Source organism: Polyodon spathula, chromosome 3, assembly GCF_017654505.1.
Source record: "Polyodon spathula isolate WHYD16114869_AA chromosome 3, ASM1765450v1, whole genome shotgun sequence".
In the NCBI taxonomy this organism is placed as follows: domain Eukaryota; kingdom Metazoa; phylum Chordata; class Actinopteri; order Acipenseriformes; family Polyodontidae; genus Polyodon; species Polyodon spathula.
Window position 1 is genome coordinate 28,428,061 of NC_054536.1, and position 24,071 is coordinate 28,452,131.

Genomic DNA, 24,071 nt, shown 5'->3' on the forward strand with positions numbered 1-24,071 from the left:
ACTTTACAGTTTATTATTGCAGCATATGTGTGAGAAACAACGGCCGCGAGACGTGCACCAGACAGATAACCATAACAGAATCAGTTAACTATTACAGTAAATTGCAGTGTTTTGTGTCGACCCTGCTGAACCCGTAGGGGGCGCCTGTGATTACATTATGCTGCAACTTAGATTTGTTGGCTGTAACGTGATGCTAGCTACTCTCAGTTAGATCCCCCCTCCCTGCAGGCTGTAGATGGATACTAATTGCCAGAAGCAATAGAGCAGTTTTTATCATCTTCAGGAAGGCAGAAAGACGTACACAGTGAAACTCTGGACCGCTTATGTATCCCTTACAAAGTGGTTTAAAAGGATCCGCATAGTATACTTTCAGCAGCACTCTATTTTTCACTTTTTCTGAAGATTTTCTCTTGGTCTAAATTGTCTTTTATTATATAAAGAGTCTCCTTTCATGTGTTTTTAGCGTTATTTCTTTTTGCACTGAAAATTTGTTTTCTTGAATTGTTTTTGTATTGGTTTTGGCCCCGGGGATGAATAGTTTTAAGATGAGTGGAAAGGTCACCAAAGGCAGAAGAGACGTGTTAAAAATGTTTGTGGCTTTATTTTCTGTTTCTTTGGTTTATTCTTACAACATCGACTTGGACCATCCCGTGGTTTATCAGGGACCCAAAGGGACATTCTTTGGATATTCTGTCCTGGAGCACTACCATGACAATACAAGATGGTAAGTTACTTTACAAATTCTGTAGAGGGACACAACATCAAACTTAAGAAATCATGTTAATTTCAAAAATTTTACTCAAACTAATGTTCCAATGCGTTACCGTTAACGCAGTCTCCAGACACTAGTACAGCCAGGATTGGCTTTCCGAATCCTTTTGCCCTGATACTACACAGTGCTGGTTTACGCTGTTCATAGATCCTACTGTAATGCAACTGTACGTATGTTTATTAAAATGTGTGTTCAGGTGTGAGAACTTTGTTTCAAACCGGTTCAAATAAACAAGAAACTAAAACTAACACAAGACAGATGGGCAGGCTAAACCAATGGCTTAGGATTCTATTATTATAACACATGGTACCATATGAAGTAACCACGAATTAAATGTTCGTAACTAAGACTTCGTTTGGTTTTCATTAAAGCTTGAATGTTGGATTAAGTGATGAGGTAATCTCGTCATTTTCATTTTTGCCTGAAATTCATATTTTCAGTTTATAACGGCACTTCCTGCATTGTATGGTTGTACCGTTTTGCAATAAATGAGTAGGAAACACACAACGCGTCTTTTTAAAAGGTCCATCAACTCTTTAATTTGATTCAGATTAATTGTCTGGTTCCACAGACCACGTTGAGCACTAACCCTGGACAGTACTATAATTACCTTTCAGTTGGTTTCACTAAGTATTAATTTAGACAAGGTAAATACAAGATTAGAACTAATCTAGGTCTGTGAAACTAGTCTTTTAAATAAAGTGGTAGGAAAACCAGTCAATATAATGCCATGTTAGCATTATGAAGTTGATGGATATCTTGTATGAACTTTAATTTTCACTTTTTATGGGGTTGATAGTGATACGTGGAATAAATAGGGTTATATGCATATAGTGCCATACTGCAAAATCAGATTGGACTGCAATTGTGCAAGACTTATCTATAACTATATATCAAAAACATTGATATTTATAACACTTCATTACCCGTTAATGATTTTTTATATAAACAAATATTTTGTCTTTCTCCTTAGCTTAATTTTTAATTCAAAGATGTGCTTGAAAGTTATGTAGATGGTACCATATTTTTTAATTAAAGGACAGCCATTGCAGGCTACTGTTCTAAATTAAATTAAGTATAGGTTGACTATCCTTCTTAATCAATATTCTGAGAGCAAGCTAGACATATATAGTCATTTTCATTAACAGTTCTTTTTATTCTTCTAAACACAGTAAAATAATTACCTATCATTACCTACCTGTTCATAAACGGTATACTTTGTGAATGCTGTGGAATCTTTTAAGGTATTTTGTGATAGTTGTGCTCTTTCACACATTTAGCAGATGGCAGTGTCCGAAAGTAAAGAAGATTAATTTGAAATGTGTACAGCTATGTCCAAAAGTTTTGCATCACCAAGAATATAAAAAATACAAATAAAAACCGCACGAGCATAATTTGGAAATAATATCGTAAGTCTACAGAAAGCCACAATAGTATTACAGTATTTCATGTTAGATTTTTGAAATGTCAAATGTTTAAATTTTCGTCAGGTTTTCAAGTATATGGAACACTACAGAGCGTTATAAAATTAAATACGTTGACGTAATATTCTTCAGAAGGTTTCATTCGACTTTATGAAGTAAAAGTAGTTAATTTTACAGGGTGATGCAAAACATTTGGCCGTAGCGGTAGCTTGCTAGCTCAGCCCTATAGGCACAGGTTTAAAGTCCACACCATTGCTCTGGGGGCCCTTGCTTTGCAGTAGGGAGGGGTGTTGCAGACAGCAGGGATACTGGCAAGGCACCAATACACTTGAAGCCGCCAATGTTCAGAAGCTTAAAATACTGGCTATGTGACATTATAAATCCAGACTCTGCTGTTGAAATAAAGAATTACATTACCACTGAGCAAACCAGTGACCCAAAACCATTGCAACTAATTAGATGAATCAGTAAGCTACATTTTGATTGTAGATCTCATTAGCACTGTAGTTTTCTTGCAAATCTGCATTTGTTTCATTTTCAATGCTTTATTTTCCCCTTCGAATTGGGTTACGCCATTTAAGCCTATCATCAAGACAGAGGTCAGAAGTGAAACAAGAGTGTAAGGTAGTTCAGTCATGTGAAACTACAGTGCCGACTTATCCACTAGTATTTTTAATAGTTTTTATCAGTTAAAGTATGGTGTCGAATTAAAATCGAAAATCCTGGTTTGTGATTGGTTAAAACCTAATCAAAAGAGCAAAAATAGATTAAACTATTGCCCGAACATCTTTACAGCACAGGGCAATAGTGTCCCTCTGACATGTGATTTGTTCACGTCACTATCAGTCCGCGCCTTTTCAAAGGAATACTCTTCACTTCCAATCCTATAAACAAGAGAAAATGGCTGAATGAAAAAACTGTTAAACAGCGATTCTGTGACGTAACAGAAAATGAATTGCAAAACATACTGTAGCGATTCCGGTTCCCGCAGGCAGGCGCCTCACACAGGGCGTGACAATCCACACACATGCCGAGAACCTCTTGCACGGAAACACAGCCCGGATACCGCTGTACAAAAGAGCCGGCTTATGTCTTTGTATGTGAGTACGTCATCTACCAGCTCTGCTGCTGCCTTAAAAGAAAGATGCTCCAAACACCACTGTCACTGTTTTCTGACTTTCAAATGAAATTCAAACAAATTCAACCCGACGATGTAAACAAATATGACGACTGGGAACTAAATTGAATTATGCGGCAGTCAGCAAGCCAGACTGACAGCTGTGCGCCAAAAAAACCTGATAACTATGTGGTATGAACTTCAAAAACATTTTCAGTTATTTATTTCTGTTATTTATTTATTGCCTTATGCTGTATCAATATATTTAAACAAAATATGTAGTCATATTTACTATCCTCACTTATTATTTTGACTGATTTATATATTAAATGTGTGCTGCAGACTCAGCTCATAGTGGAACATTAAATGCCCCTGTGGCTTTGGGCATTATAGCCCGCTGTCGGTAACAATAGTATGTCGGGGGACAATAATTTTCCACTATAGCCCTCCTCTCCAATAATAATGCACATTTAGAAACCATTAATAGAGACTGCCACAATTTCAAAAGGAAACACAAATAATACCTGTTTTAAAATGTATTTCTTATTAGATAAGGGCCTGTCTCAAATGTAACGATTGGATAATTCATCAGTTTGGTTCATTTGTTTGATTTGGTGGGCCATGCCAACAGTAAATTGTGCATGTGTGCCATACTGTTTAAGGTTGTTCAGTAATTCACAGATTTTAGTATTTCACAGTTTTTGTTGCTGTTCAAGTCAGAAATAGATAATAAAGACCACTGCATTACATTTTTTTGTGGTGCTAATCATGCAGTGTAGATTCGTGCCCAGTGCAGCAGGTATTAGGAGTCCAGCAAAGGATCAGTCATGTTTCAGATGGGGTCCCTGATAGTGTACTGTACCTGTTACACAGGGAGTGCGGTAGTACAAAAATATTAATGCCATGACATAAGTACACCTAAACCCTGACTTGTACACCCTTCATCATTTATTCAGTCCTAGATACACACACACACACACACACATATATATATATATATATATATATATATATATATATATATATATATATATATATATATATATATTTGTATCTATCTATCTATCTATCTATAAAGATAGAGATAGGAAACTGAGACCACCAAACTTCTATCACTTGTGAACTGAGCCAGATTCAAACCCAAGTCTTTTTTCAATTTACACCTTTTTAAGGACACAGTCAGCAGTATTTACAATTCATTCAGTTTGTGTGTATGATTTTCAGTATCTTTAGCTTGATGCCCCATTGCTCCACTAGTCATATTTTATCCTAAAAGTCTGGACACTTCTGATTTAATTAAATGCTGTATAGTAGTTGACTTTGTTTTTACACTCCGTGGGTTTTGCAGCACCAGTCCTGTCAGTTACCACGCTCGCATGGCGGGGATATGCAGGTCTGAAACCACAAGCACGCTGTATGTAAAGCGTTGTCTTGGCAGAGATTGAAACGCATCACAGCGTGAAGAAACCTAGTTCTAAGAACATAGCACTCTATGTCTAAATAAAGAACTCCATTGTGCTATTTTTCTCCCCTTCTGCAGGGTCATAGTAGGAGCCCCCAAAGCAAACTCCACCTTCAGTATCTCAGTAAGTTCCCCAGGAGCCATCTTCAAATGCAGAGTGCACAGCAACCCCGAGAAGAGGTGCACAGAGATGGACATGGGCAGAGGTCAGTGCTTAATAGCTACTTACTGCATGCAACTTTCTGTACTGCATTTAAGTAGGAGATTCCAGACAGCATCATAGATCTACAAATAAAATGTTTAGTTTTTTTGTTTTTGTTTAAAATTCAAGCATATATTTTGGACCATACTGATGGAAGTCTCTAGTTTAAGCATGTGTTTGCTGCTCATAGTAAGTATCAGAGCCTGTCTGTGTATGCTTGCTCTGGCACATTGATTGTACAGCACAGAGGGTGGCTGTTACACAAACTAGCCGGTATGGAGCAAACACACCGAAACAAGAGATACTGATGCCTAATGGTTTGATGGAGTTTATGTTGTTACTCTGCGCCAACCTCTGCAAACATTATTATTGTCTATGAACCACTGCCTCACACCTGGAGTCTTCTGGTGGAAAAAGAGTATCTAGGGTCTCGTGGCTTGGAGGACCGTGGCGGTCTGGGGCTCCTCAAGCTGACAGGAGGAAGCTTGACTGAGAAACTGAAGTACATAGAATTAGGCACCACTAAATCTGGAAGAAAACAGGAACGATTTGGCACAATAAATAAAAATAAGTAAATAAATAAAAGTCTGCAGAGGCTGTTCTCCATCAGGTCCCTTTAACAAAGAGATCGAGGAGAATTAGGGACAGAGGAGAAAGAGGCAGCACGGGCAGAGTTTAGCGAGCTAGTGACAGACGGGAGAGCAGTTTCAGTGGAGTGAGCAGAGCGGAAACCAGATTGGAGAGGGTCGAGCAGAGAGTGGTTAGACAAGAAAGCAGAGAGCTGGCGGTGTACTGCCTGCTCGAGAGTTTTAGAGAGGAAGGGTAAGGGGGAGACAGGACTGTAGTTCTGGAGGGAGGTAGTCGTGGATAGTTTTTAGGAGGCGGATGATAGAGACTTGTTTGAAGGCAGAGGGAAAAAGGCCAGAGAGGAGAGATGTGTTGAGAAGGGAGGAGATGAAGGGGGGTAGAGCAGGAGCAGCAGCTTGAAAGAGGTGAGTGGGGAGGGGGTCCAGGGCACACGTGACGGATTTGTTGCCCTGGAGGAGGTAGGAGAGGTTAAAGTCTGACGGGAGAGAAGGAGTAGGAGGGTGAGTTAGTAGTGGAGACAGAGGCTGTTGGGGTTTGAGAGGGAGGGGGTGGTGTTAAAGAGTTTGCAGATATCAGAGATTTTAGAGGAGAAGAAAGAGGCAAAGTCGTCAGAGGAAATAGAGGAGGGGGGGGTTGAGGAGGGAGGAGAAGGTAAGAATACATATTCACAAGCTTCAATGTGTGACACCTCCTGGCGAAACACTGTATTTCAGTAGTAATCTGTGACAGTTCCTAGTCAGAAAGCGGCCTCTAGCGTGCATGGAGATAGCGGCTGTGTTTTTTTCAATGATCCTTATTGAGGAGTAGTCTACTGGACTGGGAGATTGTATTCCAAAAATCTAAAATGGTCTTCTGTAGTTTTTATTTTTTATTTTTTTATGTTGGTGGTATGACTGGCAGCTGTTCGACCAGCACGGTTTTGGATCATAGTCACGGATCATCCTGGATTTACTGTTTACTTTTCAAATTATACTTTTTTTTCATTGTGCCCCCTCCCCCTTGCTTTTTCTTTCTTTGTTATTTTATTATAGTTGCTGCTGTAATAAAAAAAAAAATAATAATAATTTTTACCACATAAGGTTAATAACTACATAGGAAATTCTATTATGATTAAATGTACAAAATGCCTTGAATTTTTCCAACACAAATGAGTATCTATAGCCTTATTGCAAGAAACACATCTTAAATCACTTTTTTCAAAATACATTTTTTTAGAATTGCAGCCCCTGTGCTACAAACAATACCAAGGGTATTATTTTCCTTATAGATAGAACATGGCATAGATCTGTTGAAGAGTTTGGGGGTCATCGATTTGTATGTTTGTTGACCATGTTAAATAATGTTAAAATAGTTTTTGGGTCAGTTTATGCCCCTAATGAATATGGTGCTGTCACAAAGACGTCTGTAGTGGGTTACGCTCAGCATTTAATGATTACACAAGCAGAAAATAAAAGGTTGTAAGACAAACAAAACACAGGACATGACACTTTCACCAAAATAAAGAGACAAACAAAACGGACTACACAGACAAACACAGTGAGCTGATATTTTAACTTAAACTATTCTTATTATTGTTACCTCCATCTCCAAACCCGTTCTCCACTCACCGAACACACAACCCCGAGTGAGTGAAAACATGCTGCTTTTATGCAGCTGTACCAAGACTCGATTGCTAATCAATCATTCAATTGGAGTCTCGGAACAACTGCATGTGAATTAATAAAGTGCAGTTCCCCGTGCTCGCATATTATTACATTTTACCTGCACGTGAAGTGCTGTGGATTTCCTCGTGCCTAAATACACATATACATTTTAAACCACTTGTGTTACACAGACCCATTTATATCCCGTGTACCAAAGACTATACACCAACATCAACACAGTACACATAACATACACCACCTAAATACACACAGAGGCGGGGCAACATTGCCACAGGCGCTCATTTATTTATTTTTTATCAGGGATTGCTGATAGTATGTTGGGTTTTTCAGAATACTCATGTTTATTAGGAGGTGATTTCAACACAATAATCAGCCCCAATTTGGATAACGATATTTCAACACTTTATTCATCCCAGGCTCTATGTAAGTTTATAAATTATTTAAATATAGTAGATGTGCATCACCTGCCAGATACAAGTGTTATTCTCAAATTGATTATATTTTTATTTTTCCAGGGCTCATTAATTCTGTGTTGAAAACTGACATTCTTCCAATTGTTCTATCGGACCATTCCCCAGTGCTCTGTAATTGTACTCCCATTAACAAAACCTTTCATGCCACTAGGTTGCGTTTCAGTACTTCTCTGCTGCAAAATGCAGAATTCGTAGTGCAACTTTATTTCAAATGAGTGGAATTTTTGCAATTTAATACTGCCTACTTTTCATGTTTAAACCACTCGGAATAAACTTATGTAGAAAGGCAAATATTGGTGAGAAAGGGCTCAGAAGACAAATTTTTCTGAAGACAGAGCAAAGGAACTGAATGCAATAAAGGGTGAATTAAATGCTTTGTCTTTAAATAGAGCTGAATCTGTTATGCACCGCACTAAAGAAAAATATTATTTTCAGGGGAGGAGAGACCAAGTAGAATATTAGCCTTGAAATAAAAGCACAATGATTCCCTGGCCTCTATTAATGCAATCAAAACAGAGGAAGGTGTTGTGGATACAAAGCCAGAGGAGGTAAATAGTGCCTTTCAACTAATTTATTCCAACCAATATGAATCTGAAATACAAATCGACCATTGCTCCTGCATAAATGTCCTAGATAGTTAGACTTTAACCAAACTGGAGGCTGAACTTAGGTAGCAGCTTGATGTCCCAATAAGGCTGGATGAACTGAAATTTGGGACATTGCTAGGACATTGTTGGCCCTTTGATACTGGGCTCTATAAATAATTATATTAAAACTGGCTCTTTTCACAGTGATCAAAAAAATGCATTGCTATCTCTGCTGTTAAAAAGGGGCAAAGGCCCTCTTGAATGTGCACGCTATCGGCCTATATCTCTCATTAATAGTGATGGCAAATTGTATGCTAAAGATTCTGGTTGTGAGATTGGAAGCTACTATAAGAAATCTAATCCATTTTGACCAATCTGGTTTTATGAAAGGATGATCAGACAACATTCTCCATTTGCTTCATATTATCCATTCAGCGGACACACCCTGCAGCAGATGCAGTTTTTTCTCTAGGTGCTGAAAAGGCTTTAGATTATCTGGAATGGGACAACCTGTGATTAGTTTTAGAACACTTCGGTTTTGGCTATGGTTTTATTAGCATGGTGCAGACTCTGTATAATACCCCAAGGATCTCCGCTGTCACTCTTATTATTTGCTCTGTCTTTGGAGCCCTTGGCACTGACTATTAGGTAAAGTACAGTTATCTCTCCAATTGAAGTTAAATTCTCAAAACACATATTTCTCTCTGTGCCGATGATATTATTTTATATATATGTCTAACATATCAGAATCTATCACCCATGTCTTCACCCTGATCAAAAAATTTCAAAGGATGTCAGGTTACAAAGTCAGCTGGACTAAATCGATTTTGATGCCCTTGAGTACTGCAGCTCGGGTACCCCCTATTGTTCCTATAGAGTGGTGTTTTACTTATTTAGGCATACAGATGTATTCCTCTGTAAGCCAGATTTGTAGTGTCAATTTTATTACTCTTATGCAGGTCAAGGCTGATCCCTTAAGATGGTCTATTTGCAATTCTCTTTGCAAGGTTGTACAGCAACAATTCAAATTAATGTGTTACCACGCATACTTTTTTTGTTCTTCATGTTGCCCCAAACACCCCCTCCCAAAGATTTAGATGAAGCCGATTTTCTGATTTTCAAATTTATATTGGGAGGCTGTCGCCCACGAATACAGCTTTCAACTCTTCAAAGAGCTTAAATTATCGGATGGGCTGTCTCTCCCTGTGGCAGGGCGATTGTCCTGCACAATTGGGTAATTAGTGTTGGTGTATTTTGTATGAGGGAATGGGTTTATTGTGTGTTCTTGGAGTGGATTTGTGTAATTGAATTATTGTTTACAGACGGGCACTCGATTGAGATTTGCTGCCTGCTAAGTTTGGTTGAGGGGAATAGCAGCAAGTGATTGGCTGTGCTGGTCGTCAATCAGCTGGTCGGTACGTCTTGACCGAGTGTCCGTCAGCTCAAAAACCCCCATGGGAGATAGCTCGGGGCTGCTGCAAGGCCTGCCGTTTTCACTTCACCTTTGATTTATAGTTTGTTGTATTGTGTTTTATTTTGCATATTTGTACAGCTTGCTGTATTAGTCCTCTGTGCGTTACCATCGCTGGTAACATCACATGACCAGCCTTATTTACTTTCGTTTATGTTTGTGTTAATAAAACCTGAGCGCATGTGCCGGCATTTCAGCTCCACGTCTATGTATCTCTCTGCGTGCTTAGTCAGCGGCTACCCACACACGTGATATGAGCAAGACCCTGTCACACTGCCTAATTTGGAATTCTACGAATGAGCGATGTAGTCGAGCTGGAACGCACCAAAACAACGTTTTAGTACTTTTATCTATAGGCAGAACCTTGACTTAAGAATTAACTTAAGAACATTTACTGATTTGTTATGAAAATGCGTATATAGTGCCCGATAGCTCAAATTTCAGTGCCTGGGCATCAATGAAGCAATCTATTTTCCGTTGGGAAATCAGGTTAGTCTTTCCACTGAATACACACTAGGAACAAAAAAATCAATGACCGATTCCCTACATACCAGTTTTGATGGTACACTCCGAATCGGGGTCTCTGGTAACTGGCGCATATTTTTATTTGTAAAAATGCTGATAAGGACAGCTGACAACAAAAGTGCATTCTACAACTGTGGCCAGAAACACAAGTTTCAAACTGCTTTGTACATCGGTCACAAAATCCCGGAAACTAGAGTGAAAGCCTGCCCTTGCAATCATTCATTCTGCCCTTGCTTTTAAGATTTAATAATATATTACAAGAGCATAAATAAGTGCTAAACATTTATTTATAATAAAAAAAAAACCTGGTAAGTAATGTTATAAAGTATTTATTTACTGCTTTGTTTGTTTTTTTCTCACAATTTACAGTACCAGAACCGCATTTTATTTATTTTTTTGTCTGATCCAGGAAAAAAAAGAAAGTATTGTACACTTAAATTGTCCAGAAACTGTTGACTTTAAAAATACATTTAAAAAACAAAAACAATTTTAATTGTACTGATACAGTTCTTACATTGGTGCCGAATAAAAAATAACTGAGTTTGTGTGATTCTTAATTGTATTGGATGCAGAGCTCCAGAAAGAAGATGGGGGAGGACGTGGTATACTAATATACTAATACTACAGGGCATCGCGGTGATTGAAGTTCTGCCCCGGTGATGACAATCGTAAGAAATAGAAAAAAAAAACTTGTATGATAGCAATAGCCAAAAAAATAACCAAACCATCAAAGACAACATTAACCTGCTAGATGCTTTCAAAACAAGCCAAATTTGGCTTGAAAAATGCCAATCTGGCATTACTGGGGGAGTAGCCTAAAAGTCTTATGCAAGACGCATGCATTACCTATTCAATGTTACCTCAAGTTCAGTGTACAAATAAAATGTCAATTTGTATAGTTTGTTTTAGAAAAAGCTATAATTTAATTGGTAAATTGATTTAGGACTACACCACTGTTTACAAATTAGACCATTGAGAACTTGGCTGGATCATGATTCTCAGGTTCGTTGGCGACATGTGGAGGAGGCTTTTCTGCTACCTTAATAGGCTACAAGACCTCTCTTTCAGTGGCATTAGTTCAAAAAATATTGAGCTCTTCGTATGTTCCAGGACCTCAAGGACGCCTGCACCCTTCCCCGCTTCTCTTATTTTATGTCCTTGAGGCTCAGATCAGCTACACAGGCCTGTGGTGTCTCTTGGGATACAGCTCTAATGCTCCCACCTCTGGTAGGTTGGATCAATCCTACCAGCTCTTCTCAGGGGATATTATCTACTATTTATGACCATTTACTAATTAAATTGTATAAGCCACAAGCTGTCACAAAAATCTGGGAGTTGGAGAGTCTACGTAATATTCCTAATGGCTAAATACATTTGTGGTTTCTAAAAACCCTGTCCATCAACTAATACATTTTAAACTTATTCATGGAGCTTATACAACCTTGTAAAGACATTTCCAAATTAAAAGTATCTCGGACCCTGCAGGGAACATCTGTACACTTTTCACAGTGTTCTGGCACTGTCCCATCATTCACATTTCTTGGAGCTATGTAGCTTTGGTGTTACCTAAATTGACTGGTTCACAGTTAGCAAGTGAACCTTGTTTATTTTAACTAAATAATGGCTCATTGGTAAATGTCTCTTTAACAGCGTAGAACTCGACTTGCTGGCCTAACAACTGCAAAAAAATCCATTTTATAGCTTTGGATATCATGAGATTTAACTCTGACCCGATCTTGGCTCTGTATGTTAGGGGATATTGTGCACTTAGAGTGGACCACTGCCAGGCTGAATGGGGTGTGACCAGCGAGCATGAAGCCGCAGAGTTCGGTCTCTGCTGCCCTGGCTAACTTTGTTATGGCATGACTGGTGTGTGTAGTTTCCTCTTGTGTTCTTTATTTATGTACTGTGAGCTCTGGTTCATTTGTATATAGTTTTGTTCATTTGTTGTATTTTTTCATGATTACAACTTTAAAAAAAAAAATGTATCACAGAAAAATAAAACATTGTGCTGGTTCAGCTGAATGTAAAGTATATTGGGAAATATATTAACTTGCATCCAGATTAGTGCCTCTGTACTGTATTTTAGTGCTGTTGTGGGACTACTGATCCTGTGATGCATTTCGAGTTGCCATAGGGCTCACGCTTCATTGTAATTTCTGTGAACCAGAGCTAAAAACTTGTATTATCCTTATAGACAAAAGTGGAGGTGTTGAATGTGTGGATAATTCACCACTGTACAAGGGATAGAAAGATTTTGCTGTAGATGTCAAATCATTCCCGCGAACACTTTGCCAACCATTCTGAAAAACCAGGATCGAGAAATACAGGCTCATGAACAACGAAACTGTGGCTGCAAGTCGTTAGCGTTTCCTATTTGCTATCACCCTGATGTTGAGGACGCCTTGCTTTTTTGTTTTTATAAATGCCCGTGATCAGAAAGGGACATTCAGATTTCAAGTTGCAAAGTTCACTTGTAACCATATTTTCAATAAAATACACAGTACTTAAACGTATAATACTTTGAATTGTAATATCATTGAAATTTGATTTCAGTGTTACTGTAGCTTCACTGACAGTATTCATTTGGCTTAGACTCCTGTTAATAATAATTATTGTTAAGATACATTTTTTTGCTGGTCCCTTAAAATTCGTATTAATGAGAGTTGACTTTTTTATGTAGACCAGTGCAACATCTGAAAGAAACACCAAGATACGGGTCATTGTCTGTGGCGATTCTTAGTCCCATGCATATTTGGCTAACTGTATATCTAAAAAAATAATTCTGTGTAGCAGAAAATTGACAATGGATGCCTGTAACATTAAATATAAACCTTCGTGGAAAAATCCTGCTTTCTGATTGGTTAGCTCCCTTCTATCACCCATACGTTAATCCCACACAACCTTTCAATGCAGACGCATCACCAAAAGCTTTTAATTTAAATTCATACACTATTATTCTGCAATGTTTAATATCTGTAAATTATCATTAAAAATGACAGATCCACAATCAAATGTGTGTCTTTTTAAAGGAAAAATGTTTGACTAATGGTATGAAGATCAATTTCCCAAATCTGACAAAGCAATTGACTTTACTTTAAAAGAAAAACGGTAACAGAAACAGAACTAAATCAACTTGAACGAAACGAAAATCATTAGATACCAGTAAAGCCTGTAATTACTCAGCTCATAGGCTACAAATTAATTATTTTTAAAACATTTTAAATAACTATTGATTTAAGTTATTTTAATATTGTGCTTAAAATATTAGTAGGTACAGTTCTGCAGCCACCATAATATAAAAAGGCATGGCCTTGTTGAGCTGTTTTTTTCTTTTTTTGTCATAGACCCAGTATTGCTAGTGTGCACCATTAAAAATAAATACATGCAATGAAACAACCTATTAAATTACAACTGAGACGTGTAAAAAAACTCCAGGGTGTAAGAGTTGTGTACAAATAATAAAACAAAGAAGAAAGAAAACAAACACACTAACATGAAAACACAAAGACACATTTAAGAACCGTCAGAATGGATTTTACAGATTCAATTACGTCATTACACAAACACAAGATCAAATGTTACTGAGCCAAAGAAAAGGGACCTTGAACCTTTTTTCGGGATGTCAGGTTTGACCTTATTTCAAGTTCAGTCTAGTTTAAACAAGGAAAACAATGAACTGTATTTAATGATAAAATCAGTAAAACACTTATCTCTCAGCATAGCTGTATTGCCGGCAGACACACCAAGACAAAAATGAATTATTTAGCGATTAACTGCCAAAAAGTGTACACAAACATCCATACAAACTTTGTTATAGCCAAGCAATTTTTTTCCAACTCCCTATGTTTGGTAACTGCTATTGATTATCTTAAAAGCTTGATGCAGACACAAATGAAAAAAGGACATTAACAAAATCTTTATATAAGAAATACAATAAAATGTATTTCCATGATATATCTGGCAAATATTGAGAACAACTGTTAAATAAGAGGCAGCAGATTTGAGTTTCCAGCAGTTGGCAGACCCTGCTAGTGGTTTGATAGGCTTCAGGCTGTTTGGTTCAGTTGCTAGTAGACTTCAAAAAAATATTTCTGCTGTTTACAAGTGCAGAAACCGCTGTCTTTGCAACTGCAACAGCAACTTATTCCAGCCATAGCATAACTGTTGTTACAGAAGTCAAATATGATCCTGATGTCCTGTAATGGTTTATGTGTTTGTTTGAACTGGAGCCAAGAATTATTAAACAGTATACAGAGTATACAATCTGCTACATTTTATAAACTAAATAATGTTGTTTTTGTCAAAATTCCAGTTCATTTTATCTTGTGTAGAGATGTCCTGTGCATAGAATGTACGACAGAATTCTAAAGCTAAAAAAACACTTTTTGTATGTTTAAGTGTACACTTTTGTTTTTTAAATTGTGAGTATAAATATATTTGTAATCTTTAGTATGGGACCTATAATTGGATTGTGTGTAGCTGCTGCACCCCAGAACCCCCAAGATGGGGCATCTCAAGGGTTCATACCCTGCACAGCTAAAGTTTACAAGAAGTAAATTAATAAAAGCAAAGCAGAATGTACAGTGAAAGCATGGTTAAGCGCAGAGAGCTGTGGTGAAGCAACTATCTGCAAAATTGATTTAACTAATCAAAAAGCTTTATTTAAACAAAATCTATTTCAATATTCCTGAAACTGTTCTGGGCTGTTGATGGATTTTATTAACACTGGTCAAGAACAGTTATAAATATCAAACTTTATTTTATGAAGACAAAAATAGGCTTAAAAAACCCCAACTTTTAAAGCTTTGTTAAAGAGCACTATAATTCATGTCTGAAATGCATTTCAATACATAATGTCACTAATAGCAGTCACTAACATTTTGCAATAAAGTGTTACCAATGACAGTCGAAGATTAAGAGTGGCTCTGTTGATTGTCTGTCCAGGTAATGAGCGGAGTTCGTCGTGTGGTAAAACCTGCAAGGGGGACAGGGAAAACGAGTGGATGGGAGTGAGCCTCGCTCGACAGGACAGAGCCAATGGAAGCGTGCTGGTAAGTAGGTACTTTTCCTTCCCATCTTCTCACTGCGAAACAGGCTGACATACAAGAGAGCACCCTTAACACTGTACTGGTGTCAAATACTCCTCATGCTGCACTCATGGGCCTCCGCTTAATTAATTCAAGGGGGGGGGGGGGGGGGGGGGGGGGGGGGGGGGGCAAGGTGTTTAAAAGTAGTCAGGTAACATGGTTAGTACTAACCAGAGTCTGTGGAACCCACCCTTTGTGTGTGAATGTATTCCTTAATGAAACAGCATACAGTCCATGTTGCAGTACCCTTATAAATACTGTAATCGTGCTGTATTCATAAATCATGGTGTGCAGTGCTGTTTGTTTCTTAGTTGCCCAGCTGATTGCCTGGGTTGCAGTATTGTATGACTAAATCAAGGATTTCTGTTGGAAAAACTTGTTATATCCACAACTACATTGGAATGCTGGCATGTGTATTGGAATTTAATTGCAAACCTATTGTTTTGCTGGAAAATGTATTGGAATTGTAGCGCAACTATTGGTTTATGTACAACTCTTTTGGTTAGCTGGTGTATGTATTGCTGTCAATTAAAACTGTACTGATTTACTTGCATTGGGCTGAGTGAAAATGTACTAGAAAGAATTTAAAAGCAGGCTGGATTTAAACAGCCCCGGGTCCATCAGTTAAAAACACAATTATCAGGAAAACATAAAATATATATGTTCTGTATAATCAGTACATTGTTCTTGAATATTCTTTTAAAACAAATAGCATTAATGACATTTACTTCTATATGCCAACAGTTGTGCAATTCAATTCTAATACACATATGTGATCAGGTGCGAGTCGTGCGGTGTATAAAGTGAAGGTCCAGACAGTAATGGCTCCTAAAAATGTCTGTGTTTTATTATAATACAAAAATAAATAGCTGCACCACTACCAGCAGTGGTTATCAGGGGGACAAGATGCAAAACCCCCATAAAAACAAAGACACAGTAATCCAACCCTATGTCCAAGGTGCACAAAACAGTGCTTTTCAAAATCCAGGAGGTCAGGGTGCGTGTTGGTGATGTGCCGTGAAGGAAGTGTTCGGGGGTTTGTGCTGGCTTGGTGGCGACAGCTCCTGGGTTCTCACTCTTCCTTTATAAAAGAAAACAACACGTAATGAACAAAACAACAGCTCCGGCTGTAAGTTACGTTTTCAGTGTAAGGGGCCGTACTCATGTAGCTGCGTCCCCTTTGTAGCCCCGGTTCATTCAATCACTGCCTGGCCCGCAGCTGATCGCAAGGGAATCGTTTCGCGTACGCGCTTCCTCCAAGATGGCCGACTTCCGGTTTCCGCCCACCATAGAGTCAACCCTCTATGGGGAAGTGTACCATCAGCCTTACACAGCGCCCTTTCTGGTTGAGCGGGAGATTTATAGTTCTGATTCTGTTTGTCTTTATCACAACATGCTAGCATTCCAATGTAATTGTGGATATTAAAAAAAATTATGAACGGCGCCTCATTTAAATTGACAGACACATAGCAGGATAAGGATTTATGATGTTCAATAATTTTCCCAGTTGTTTCTTTTTTTTAATGTGTTTGAAAATAAAGATATACACTTTGTCACAGGGGTGTGAAATATTTGAAAAACACTTCTTTTCCTAGTGCTAGAAAACTCTACTTGCCTCAAACTACAGTTATTTCCTAATGATTTATTTAAATGTGATCTGTTAGGGGCTCCCCAAGTGGCGCATCCAGTAAAAGCACTCGGCGTGGAGTGCAGGATATGCCCTATAGCCTGGAGATTGCAGATTCAATTCCAGGCTATGTCACAGCCGAACGTGACTGGGCGTTCCTACGGAGTGGCACACAATTGGCCGAGCGCTGCCCGGATAGGGAGGGCTTAGGTCGGCAAGGGGAATCCACGGTTCACCACGCACCAGCGACCCCTGTGGCTGATAGTGCGCCTGTGGTTCTGCAGTGGAGCCGCCAGATCTGTGTTGTCCTCCAGCACTATAAGTCAGGTGGCCCCGCTGTGAATCCGCAGTGTGGAAAATGACGAATTGGCAGGAGCATGTGTGTTCCAGACATCGTTTCCCGAGTTGGGGTGGTTGAAAGCGGTGAGTCGAGAATACAGATAATAATTGGCCATACAAAACTGGGGAGAAAAATCTGTTATATGGGTATATGAATCAGTCTCATTACTGGCAGTCAGTAGTATAAAATTCTTTGCTAGTGAAAAGGGCACATCTTGTGTCAATTGGAACCCCTGCTGAGTTTTATATATATATATATATATATATATATATAAAACTATAAAAATAGGATCACTAGTTTGCCGTAGAAATGTATTGTCATAAAAGGCTTCCGAATGATAGATTAAATTCAATTCAGTTAATTTAAAATGACATTTTATTTCTGTATATTGATATCAGTAAATAGGACCTGTCTTTCTACCACAGGTTAACCCCTAGGCTATCTTTTTCAACAACTCTGCCTATAAAAAAAGAGAAAGCGAGATAGAATGTACTGACGACACAATTGTTTCCATAATTGCTATTCATTTAAATATATAATGTTGTTCATTATATCTGTGGTAAATGTGTTATTTTTCAGACATGGCACAAAGGTATTGTACTTACTCAGATGCAGCGTGTTTTTTAAAACTTAGTAAAATGTTGTAAATATGTAACTTATTTAACAAGTATCCGATTCATAAGCTTGACAAAACAAATATATATTTGTCCAATGTGCAAAGCATAACCATAAAACTTCTTCCTGTTCCGGACATCGGGCGATAGGAATTCCACACCCCTGCTATCATTTGGCTGCAACCTGCAGATGAGTCCTGTTAGTTTCACAATTTGGACCATAGGAGAGGGATTGAGAGGGAAACGGTATAACTGTACAGTTCAGTGTGAGTTACCTCTTTATTGTAGGTTACAGATATTGTAATCGCCCTTTTGTCTGTTTAACTCATTGATACTGGTTACTTTTTAAAACTGGTTTTAAAACATCACAAGGCTGTCATGACTGAAACAGAAAATGATACAAAGTGAACTAAACAAACAGAAGAATAAATTAGTTAAGATAACGCTGATATATTATACCCATTGCAAGAAGCTCTGTAAATGAATAAAAACCCTTAAGAGACAAGCCTTGGTCATTGACCAACTTTATGGCTGGTCAAGCACTAGCAACATTATCTTATTATTAAACACTTGGAAAAATCTAGCATTATTTCCTTCTTAGCAAAACAATCCAAAGGTTTTAAGCCTTCTTACCACATTTTTGTTTATTTTAGGCCCTGTTGCTCCATAAAATATTCTGCTTCAAAAATGCATGTGTTCCTATAAGTTTTGGCAAAGTCAGGTCTTTCTTCTGCTAAAGAGACCATAGAGACTTTTTAAGAACACAATAGACATCAATACCGTCATCTGATAATTTACAAGGAGTCTATGTCAAGCTTCAGCTCCGTTGGAGAGGCATTGGTCTTGAGACTTTTCTTGCTTGCTTTATATATATATATATATATTATATATATATATATATGTGTGTGTGTGTGTGTGTGTGTGTGTGTGTGTGTATATACACATATATACATATATATATATACACACACACACACACACACACACACACACACACACACACACATATATATAACACACACACACACAACTTATTCAACATATATCCAACACAATGCAAACACTTACTGATCATCACCGGCCTTCCATGTGTCCTTGGCTTATTCCACATAGTCCCAGGACTTTAGCACCATGCATTCCATTGGCTTTTGTCTCTTACAGTAGTCTGGCTGTGCTACAAAATAAATCTCTTTCCTTCCTCAACTTGACCATAGTCAAACAGAATACAGATGAGAGCTAATGTTATGCATGTAATGTAGTCTGTGAGTGACTACAGTGGGAATGTACAGTAAATGACACAAGTTCAATTTACCATTTCAGTTGGCGATTAGCTTTCAAAATGTTTGATTCTCATCACGATGTCCATTCTGATGAAATGGTGGATGAAGACAAGCCCTGTATGCTTGGTTGTGGTAATATTTGATTTAGTGTCAATTTATGAATGATGACATGTGTTTGAGGGGATGTTGTTGCCATTTAGAATATACATTCATTTGTCAATTGATATACACGGTACAGTCAAAGTTAATATACTTTTTCTCCATCGCAATAAAAACATCATCATCATCATCTCTGGACTAGCTAGCATAACATTGTTTTTATTTCTAAAATGAAGAAAATACATGTCTTACAAACTAACAACAGATCTGAGACTTATTTAATGATCTAAACAGTGGCATGTTTGAATACAGATATATTGTCTTTCCTGCCAGTGAAGATTTGTTGACACCCTTATTGAAAACACAGAAGACAATACACTTACAGTGGAAATTTGTAGGTCATACAACTTCAGAAGTTGAGTAGCACCTTGTTTTAAGCAGATGGGGCTTCTGCCAGCTCAAGGTAATCCACTGCTCACTTTAAGCCAGTTTGTGCCAAGGTTGCCAGCTTGCGTTGCTTCAAAGGCAGAGATTGAACAAACAGTCTTTCAGATTCCTTTGCCTGTTGCAGCAGTGTAATGAGCCCCCTGAGTTCTGCAGACAAGGCCAGGGGAGTAGTGGGAGAGCCTGCTGTTGATAAGTGGGGTGTTAGTCCTATCATAATGAGTCATGGTTCTTTCATCTTCAAAATGCAAGAGAAGAAAAAGACTGTAACTGACCACCTTGGAAGAAATGTTGACTGATTAACTCAAAAACCATAATATATTTGTGGTTATGAACTTAAACTTATGAACTTGAACTTAAAACCTGCAAAAGGTGATTAATAGAGGGCACCAAATTTGAAAATGGTGGTTTGGCTACTAGGCCCAAAATGGGACCTTAATAACAGGGAAGCTAGAAAGCGGTTTCATAAACACAGTATTTACCAAAACTCTACATTTATAAAGAATAAAGATATCATCCAGCTGTATTGTCTATCAGTAGTAAATGGGATACCACTGCATCTTGCTTATTAAAATCTTTTACCTATTTCTGAAGCTGGTATGATTATTTATTCAGGTATACCAAGGTATTTAGTAAGAAAAAAGGAGACTGATTAGGGTGACAGGGGCAGTAAGTGCATCTGTTCAAGTCATTTTCAAAGCCTTTATGGAGGTACCGCTGTCCTTGTGGGTCTGCTTGCACATGTAAAAAATGGTGGGAACAATAAAACAGAAAACGTCATTATATATCTGCTCCATGTTGTTGTCTGTTCTCTAATTTGTCTATGTTCGCTAATAGTGTAGCCCACATGTTCCTCTGGTGAAATCTGGATCTAAAATCCTGTTCTTTCTTTATTAACATATTTATGTTTCTTAAAGAAAAAACAAAACAAAACATGGAATACCAGCCATTTTCTTTGTGGTTTATGTTTTGAGGCCTACTGAAGTTTAAGTGAGTTCATTTCATGTAGTTCACCCTTGTATTTTGTTGCTTATTATACTGTGGTGGTAGTATTTCAAGTTCATTACTTGAGCAAACTTACAGTGAGGCCCGGGTTGGATAGTGGTTAGAAAACTGGGCAGCGGTCCACATTGGGTTTGATGAAATACTTGGCCATACGAAAGATGGCCACATGCAGTTGAAGAAGCTGTGACTGTTACCTGCTATAAACTCTGGATGCTACTTTGACCCTTGTCCACTAAGGTCATGTGGTAACATACTGTTTGTGGCTGAGATGAGTGAATGACTATTAATTTGTGCTTGTTCTTGAGCAACCCATTGATGTCCTAATAAGTGGGTAGAAATTCTAATGGTATATAGTTATACGGCTATTGTACTGAACTGCTTTCTCAGTTGTGAAATAAATTGTCGTGTAAACATAACATTTCCTGTGCTGTGCTAAAATCAGGGGTGTAGTGGGGCTGGGGCGGATTGTATTTTTGTTGTGGTAGGTAACTTAGTTGTTACCTAAAGTCAACATTTTGTATTGGTATTTGCTTTTAAATAATACAGACACTTTTTTCCTGGATCTCGGTCGCCACTTACATTTGTCAGGGGTGCATAGCCTTATATTAACAACTGTTCCTGTCAGACTGCTCACAATGCATACACTTCAGTCACACATAACAGGTATCTCGGAGTGATGTATTAAATGAAAAGCAGGCAAACATTAAAGTGCCCTTCTCTCTGATGCTCTATCCCTATGCAAACAATGTATCACACCTTGCTGTTGTTTCTTTATATCCAACTATTGCCTATGCTATAAAGAATATGGATACCTTACATTTTGCTTGAAGTTTTGAAGTTTTGGATAAGCAATTTTATTATAAATGTGCGAAATCGATGACTATTGTCTATGTCAAAGGTTTTCAGTAATCTAAACTGGCTGCCAACATTTCACATTATTCGTTTAGGAATGTTTTACCTAAAAACAGATCCCGTTCTTAATGGAATTAGAAAAGGTATAACAGAGCACATATAGACTGATCAGGCCCAGCAAGTGTGTACTGAACTTATCCTGCTTCTTCAGTCTTCCCCAGACAGCCCAACTTGTATATATATATTATATATATTATATATATATATATATATATATATATATATATATATATATATATACATTTTAGTGCTACTGAGAAGGCAAAAAAGATTATTCTGTTTTAGAAACAGAAGGCAAAAAGATTATTCTGTTTTAGAACCCAGCACAAATAGACAAGTAAAAAAACAGAAAAGCTTTCCCAGGGGAAGAGCCACGGTTTCCCCTTCAGTTGAGCAGCATCAAAGAACAGAACTATAAATAGAGTTTAGAAAGTCGTTTTGTAAATTCTGTGAACAGTCTGGCCAACAGAGAGATGGAACCTCTCCCACTATACTTCTCTGACTTAATCCAGCATTCTGTTTAGTGGAGTTACTCTTTCCCCAGAGGGAATCCAACAAGGAGCTTTTCCACAGCCTGAATAAAGAATATTGTATCTGCAATAGTTTTTCCCATCTAATGGGTTTCTGTAATGTTGTACTTAATAATAAAAACATTTTTAAAAAAAACTAAAAAAAACCAAAACATTACATTGTGACTCAGTGACTTTCATGCAGGAATGTGGTAATAATTTCATATTTTTTACACAGCAATGCTGTTGCAGTGCCATGATGTAATTCTCTTTGGCAATGCCAAGCCTGATAGTTAACTGCTGTCTTTTGCTCGCATGTGTTTTGTGTGGTCACTGGTTTGCGTTCTTTATCTCAGGAGTGATGTCACAGTGGATTGTGTGTCATGCACCTGGGATAACGAGTGTGTCTGCTTTGCTCCATCTGGGTGCTGTACTGCGTGTGCTCACGAAGGACTCCAAGAGAAGCAGCATACCCCATTTCAAATTGAGGCTTTTCATATCACAGAAAATATCCGATCTCTGAACTATTACAAACATATCTAAATACCAGGTGCGACCACTTTCTTAAGAGTATATCCAGATCCTGCTAAAATCTCACTAAACACCTTACTACCTATTTTGTAATGTCCAGGCACTATTTGTTGATAACTTTTTGCTGTGTTAATCCTGAAATCACATTACCTTCCTCCCAGATCTTTATGCAGCACTCTCAGCTGCCTAGCCAATCTGGAACTTGGCACCAGATAATGTTCTGAACTCTGGCAGAATTTAGGAATTCAGTAGATCATCCTTCAAATACTTTTATGTTGCCTGTTTTTTCTGTTTTACAGTACTGTCGGTTCCAATATAGAAGCATTCATTTCAATACTGGAGTTCTGTTTCATCAAGTATGATAAATGACCAAAAACACAAACCACAAAACAACAATATAGCTCTTTAGGTTTTTGACTGCCATGAAAATATAATGTTTCTGTTTCAGCTGAAACAAATTGCACTTTTTGCAGCGTTCTATTAAAACACATGAACGTGTTAATGTAATCTAGAAGAAAATGCAGTGACGGGGAAAAAAAATCAGTAGCAACTGGGGAGTTTCTGACTGCGTTGTTGACAGATTCAGAAACAGTGCTGTCAAACACTGATTGTGTACACAAATGAACGCAAATCATTATACGAAAGGAGGATTTCTAATGTGTGTTTTATGCATAGTATTTAAGGGTTATAATTACTGTTTTAGGTAATTTCTTAAGAAGATTGGCCTAAACTGTATTTTAAACTTTAGCTTGCATTAAACCTGGTTAGCTGTGCCATCTCACAAGATTTCAGTTTCCCAACAAGATCAACACTCCCTGGCCTGATAGAGGCAGTGTAATTTTAAAGAGACCACATTTTTTTTGCAGGCTGGACACTTACAACCTTTTTGTTTAACAATAGTTTTATGACCTGTCATTGGCTCATTAGTAAAATGTCCAGACCAAAGGCCCAGTACAGGTTAAAGTAGATATCCCATGGGGAGAGGTTGCACAGCTGGCTGATTCACTAACCTTTCATAATGGGATGCCTTTCATCTTTATCTTACCTCCAACCACTGGCTCAGTTTTACATTTCCACCTCTGAATACAGGAGACTTTGGCGCACATGTAAACAGCTATGGACAAAATTTTGCATCACCTAGAATATTAGGATTGAAACATAATTAAAAAAACAAAAACAAAAACCAAACTATATGAACATAATTTAGATATTGTATTTAACATCATGCAATCAAAGAAACTACAACATGATATTGCAAAAGCCATAATAGTGGTACAGTATTTCATGTTAGATTTCGAAATGTCACTTTTTTTATTTCTGTCTGTTTTTTTTTTT

The 24,071-nt window shown here is 37.8% G+C and overlaps 1 protein-coding gene across 1 annotated transcript in view; it reads left to right on the forward strand.

Moving 5' to 3' along the window:
• Positions 1-260: 260 nt before the first annotated feature.
• The window catches only part of LOC121312946 (integrin alpha-9-like), a 134,930-nt gene continuing 111,119 nt past the window's right edge, over positions 261-24,071 (forward strand). The window contains exons 1-3 of the mRNA XM_041244931.1: positions 261-724; positions 4,854-4,981; positions 15,233-15,339. Of these exons, the coding sequence (XP_041100865.1) occupies positions 531-724; positions 4,854-4,981; positions 15,233-15,339 (429 nt within the window). The 5' untranslated portion in view covers positions 261-530. The remainder of the gene's footprint in view (positions 725-4,853; positions 4,982-15,232; positions 15,340-24,071) is intronic.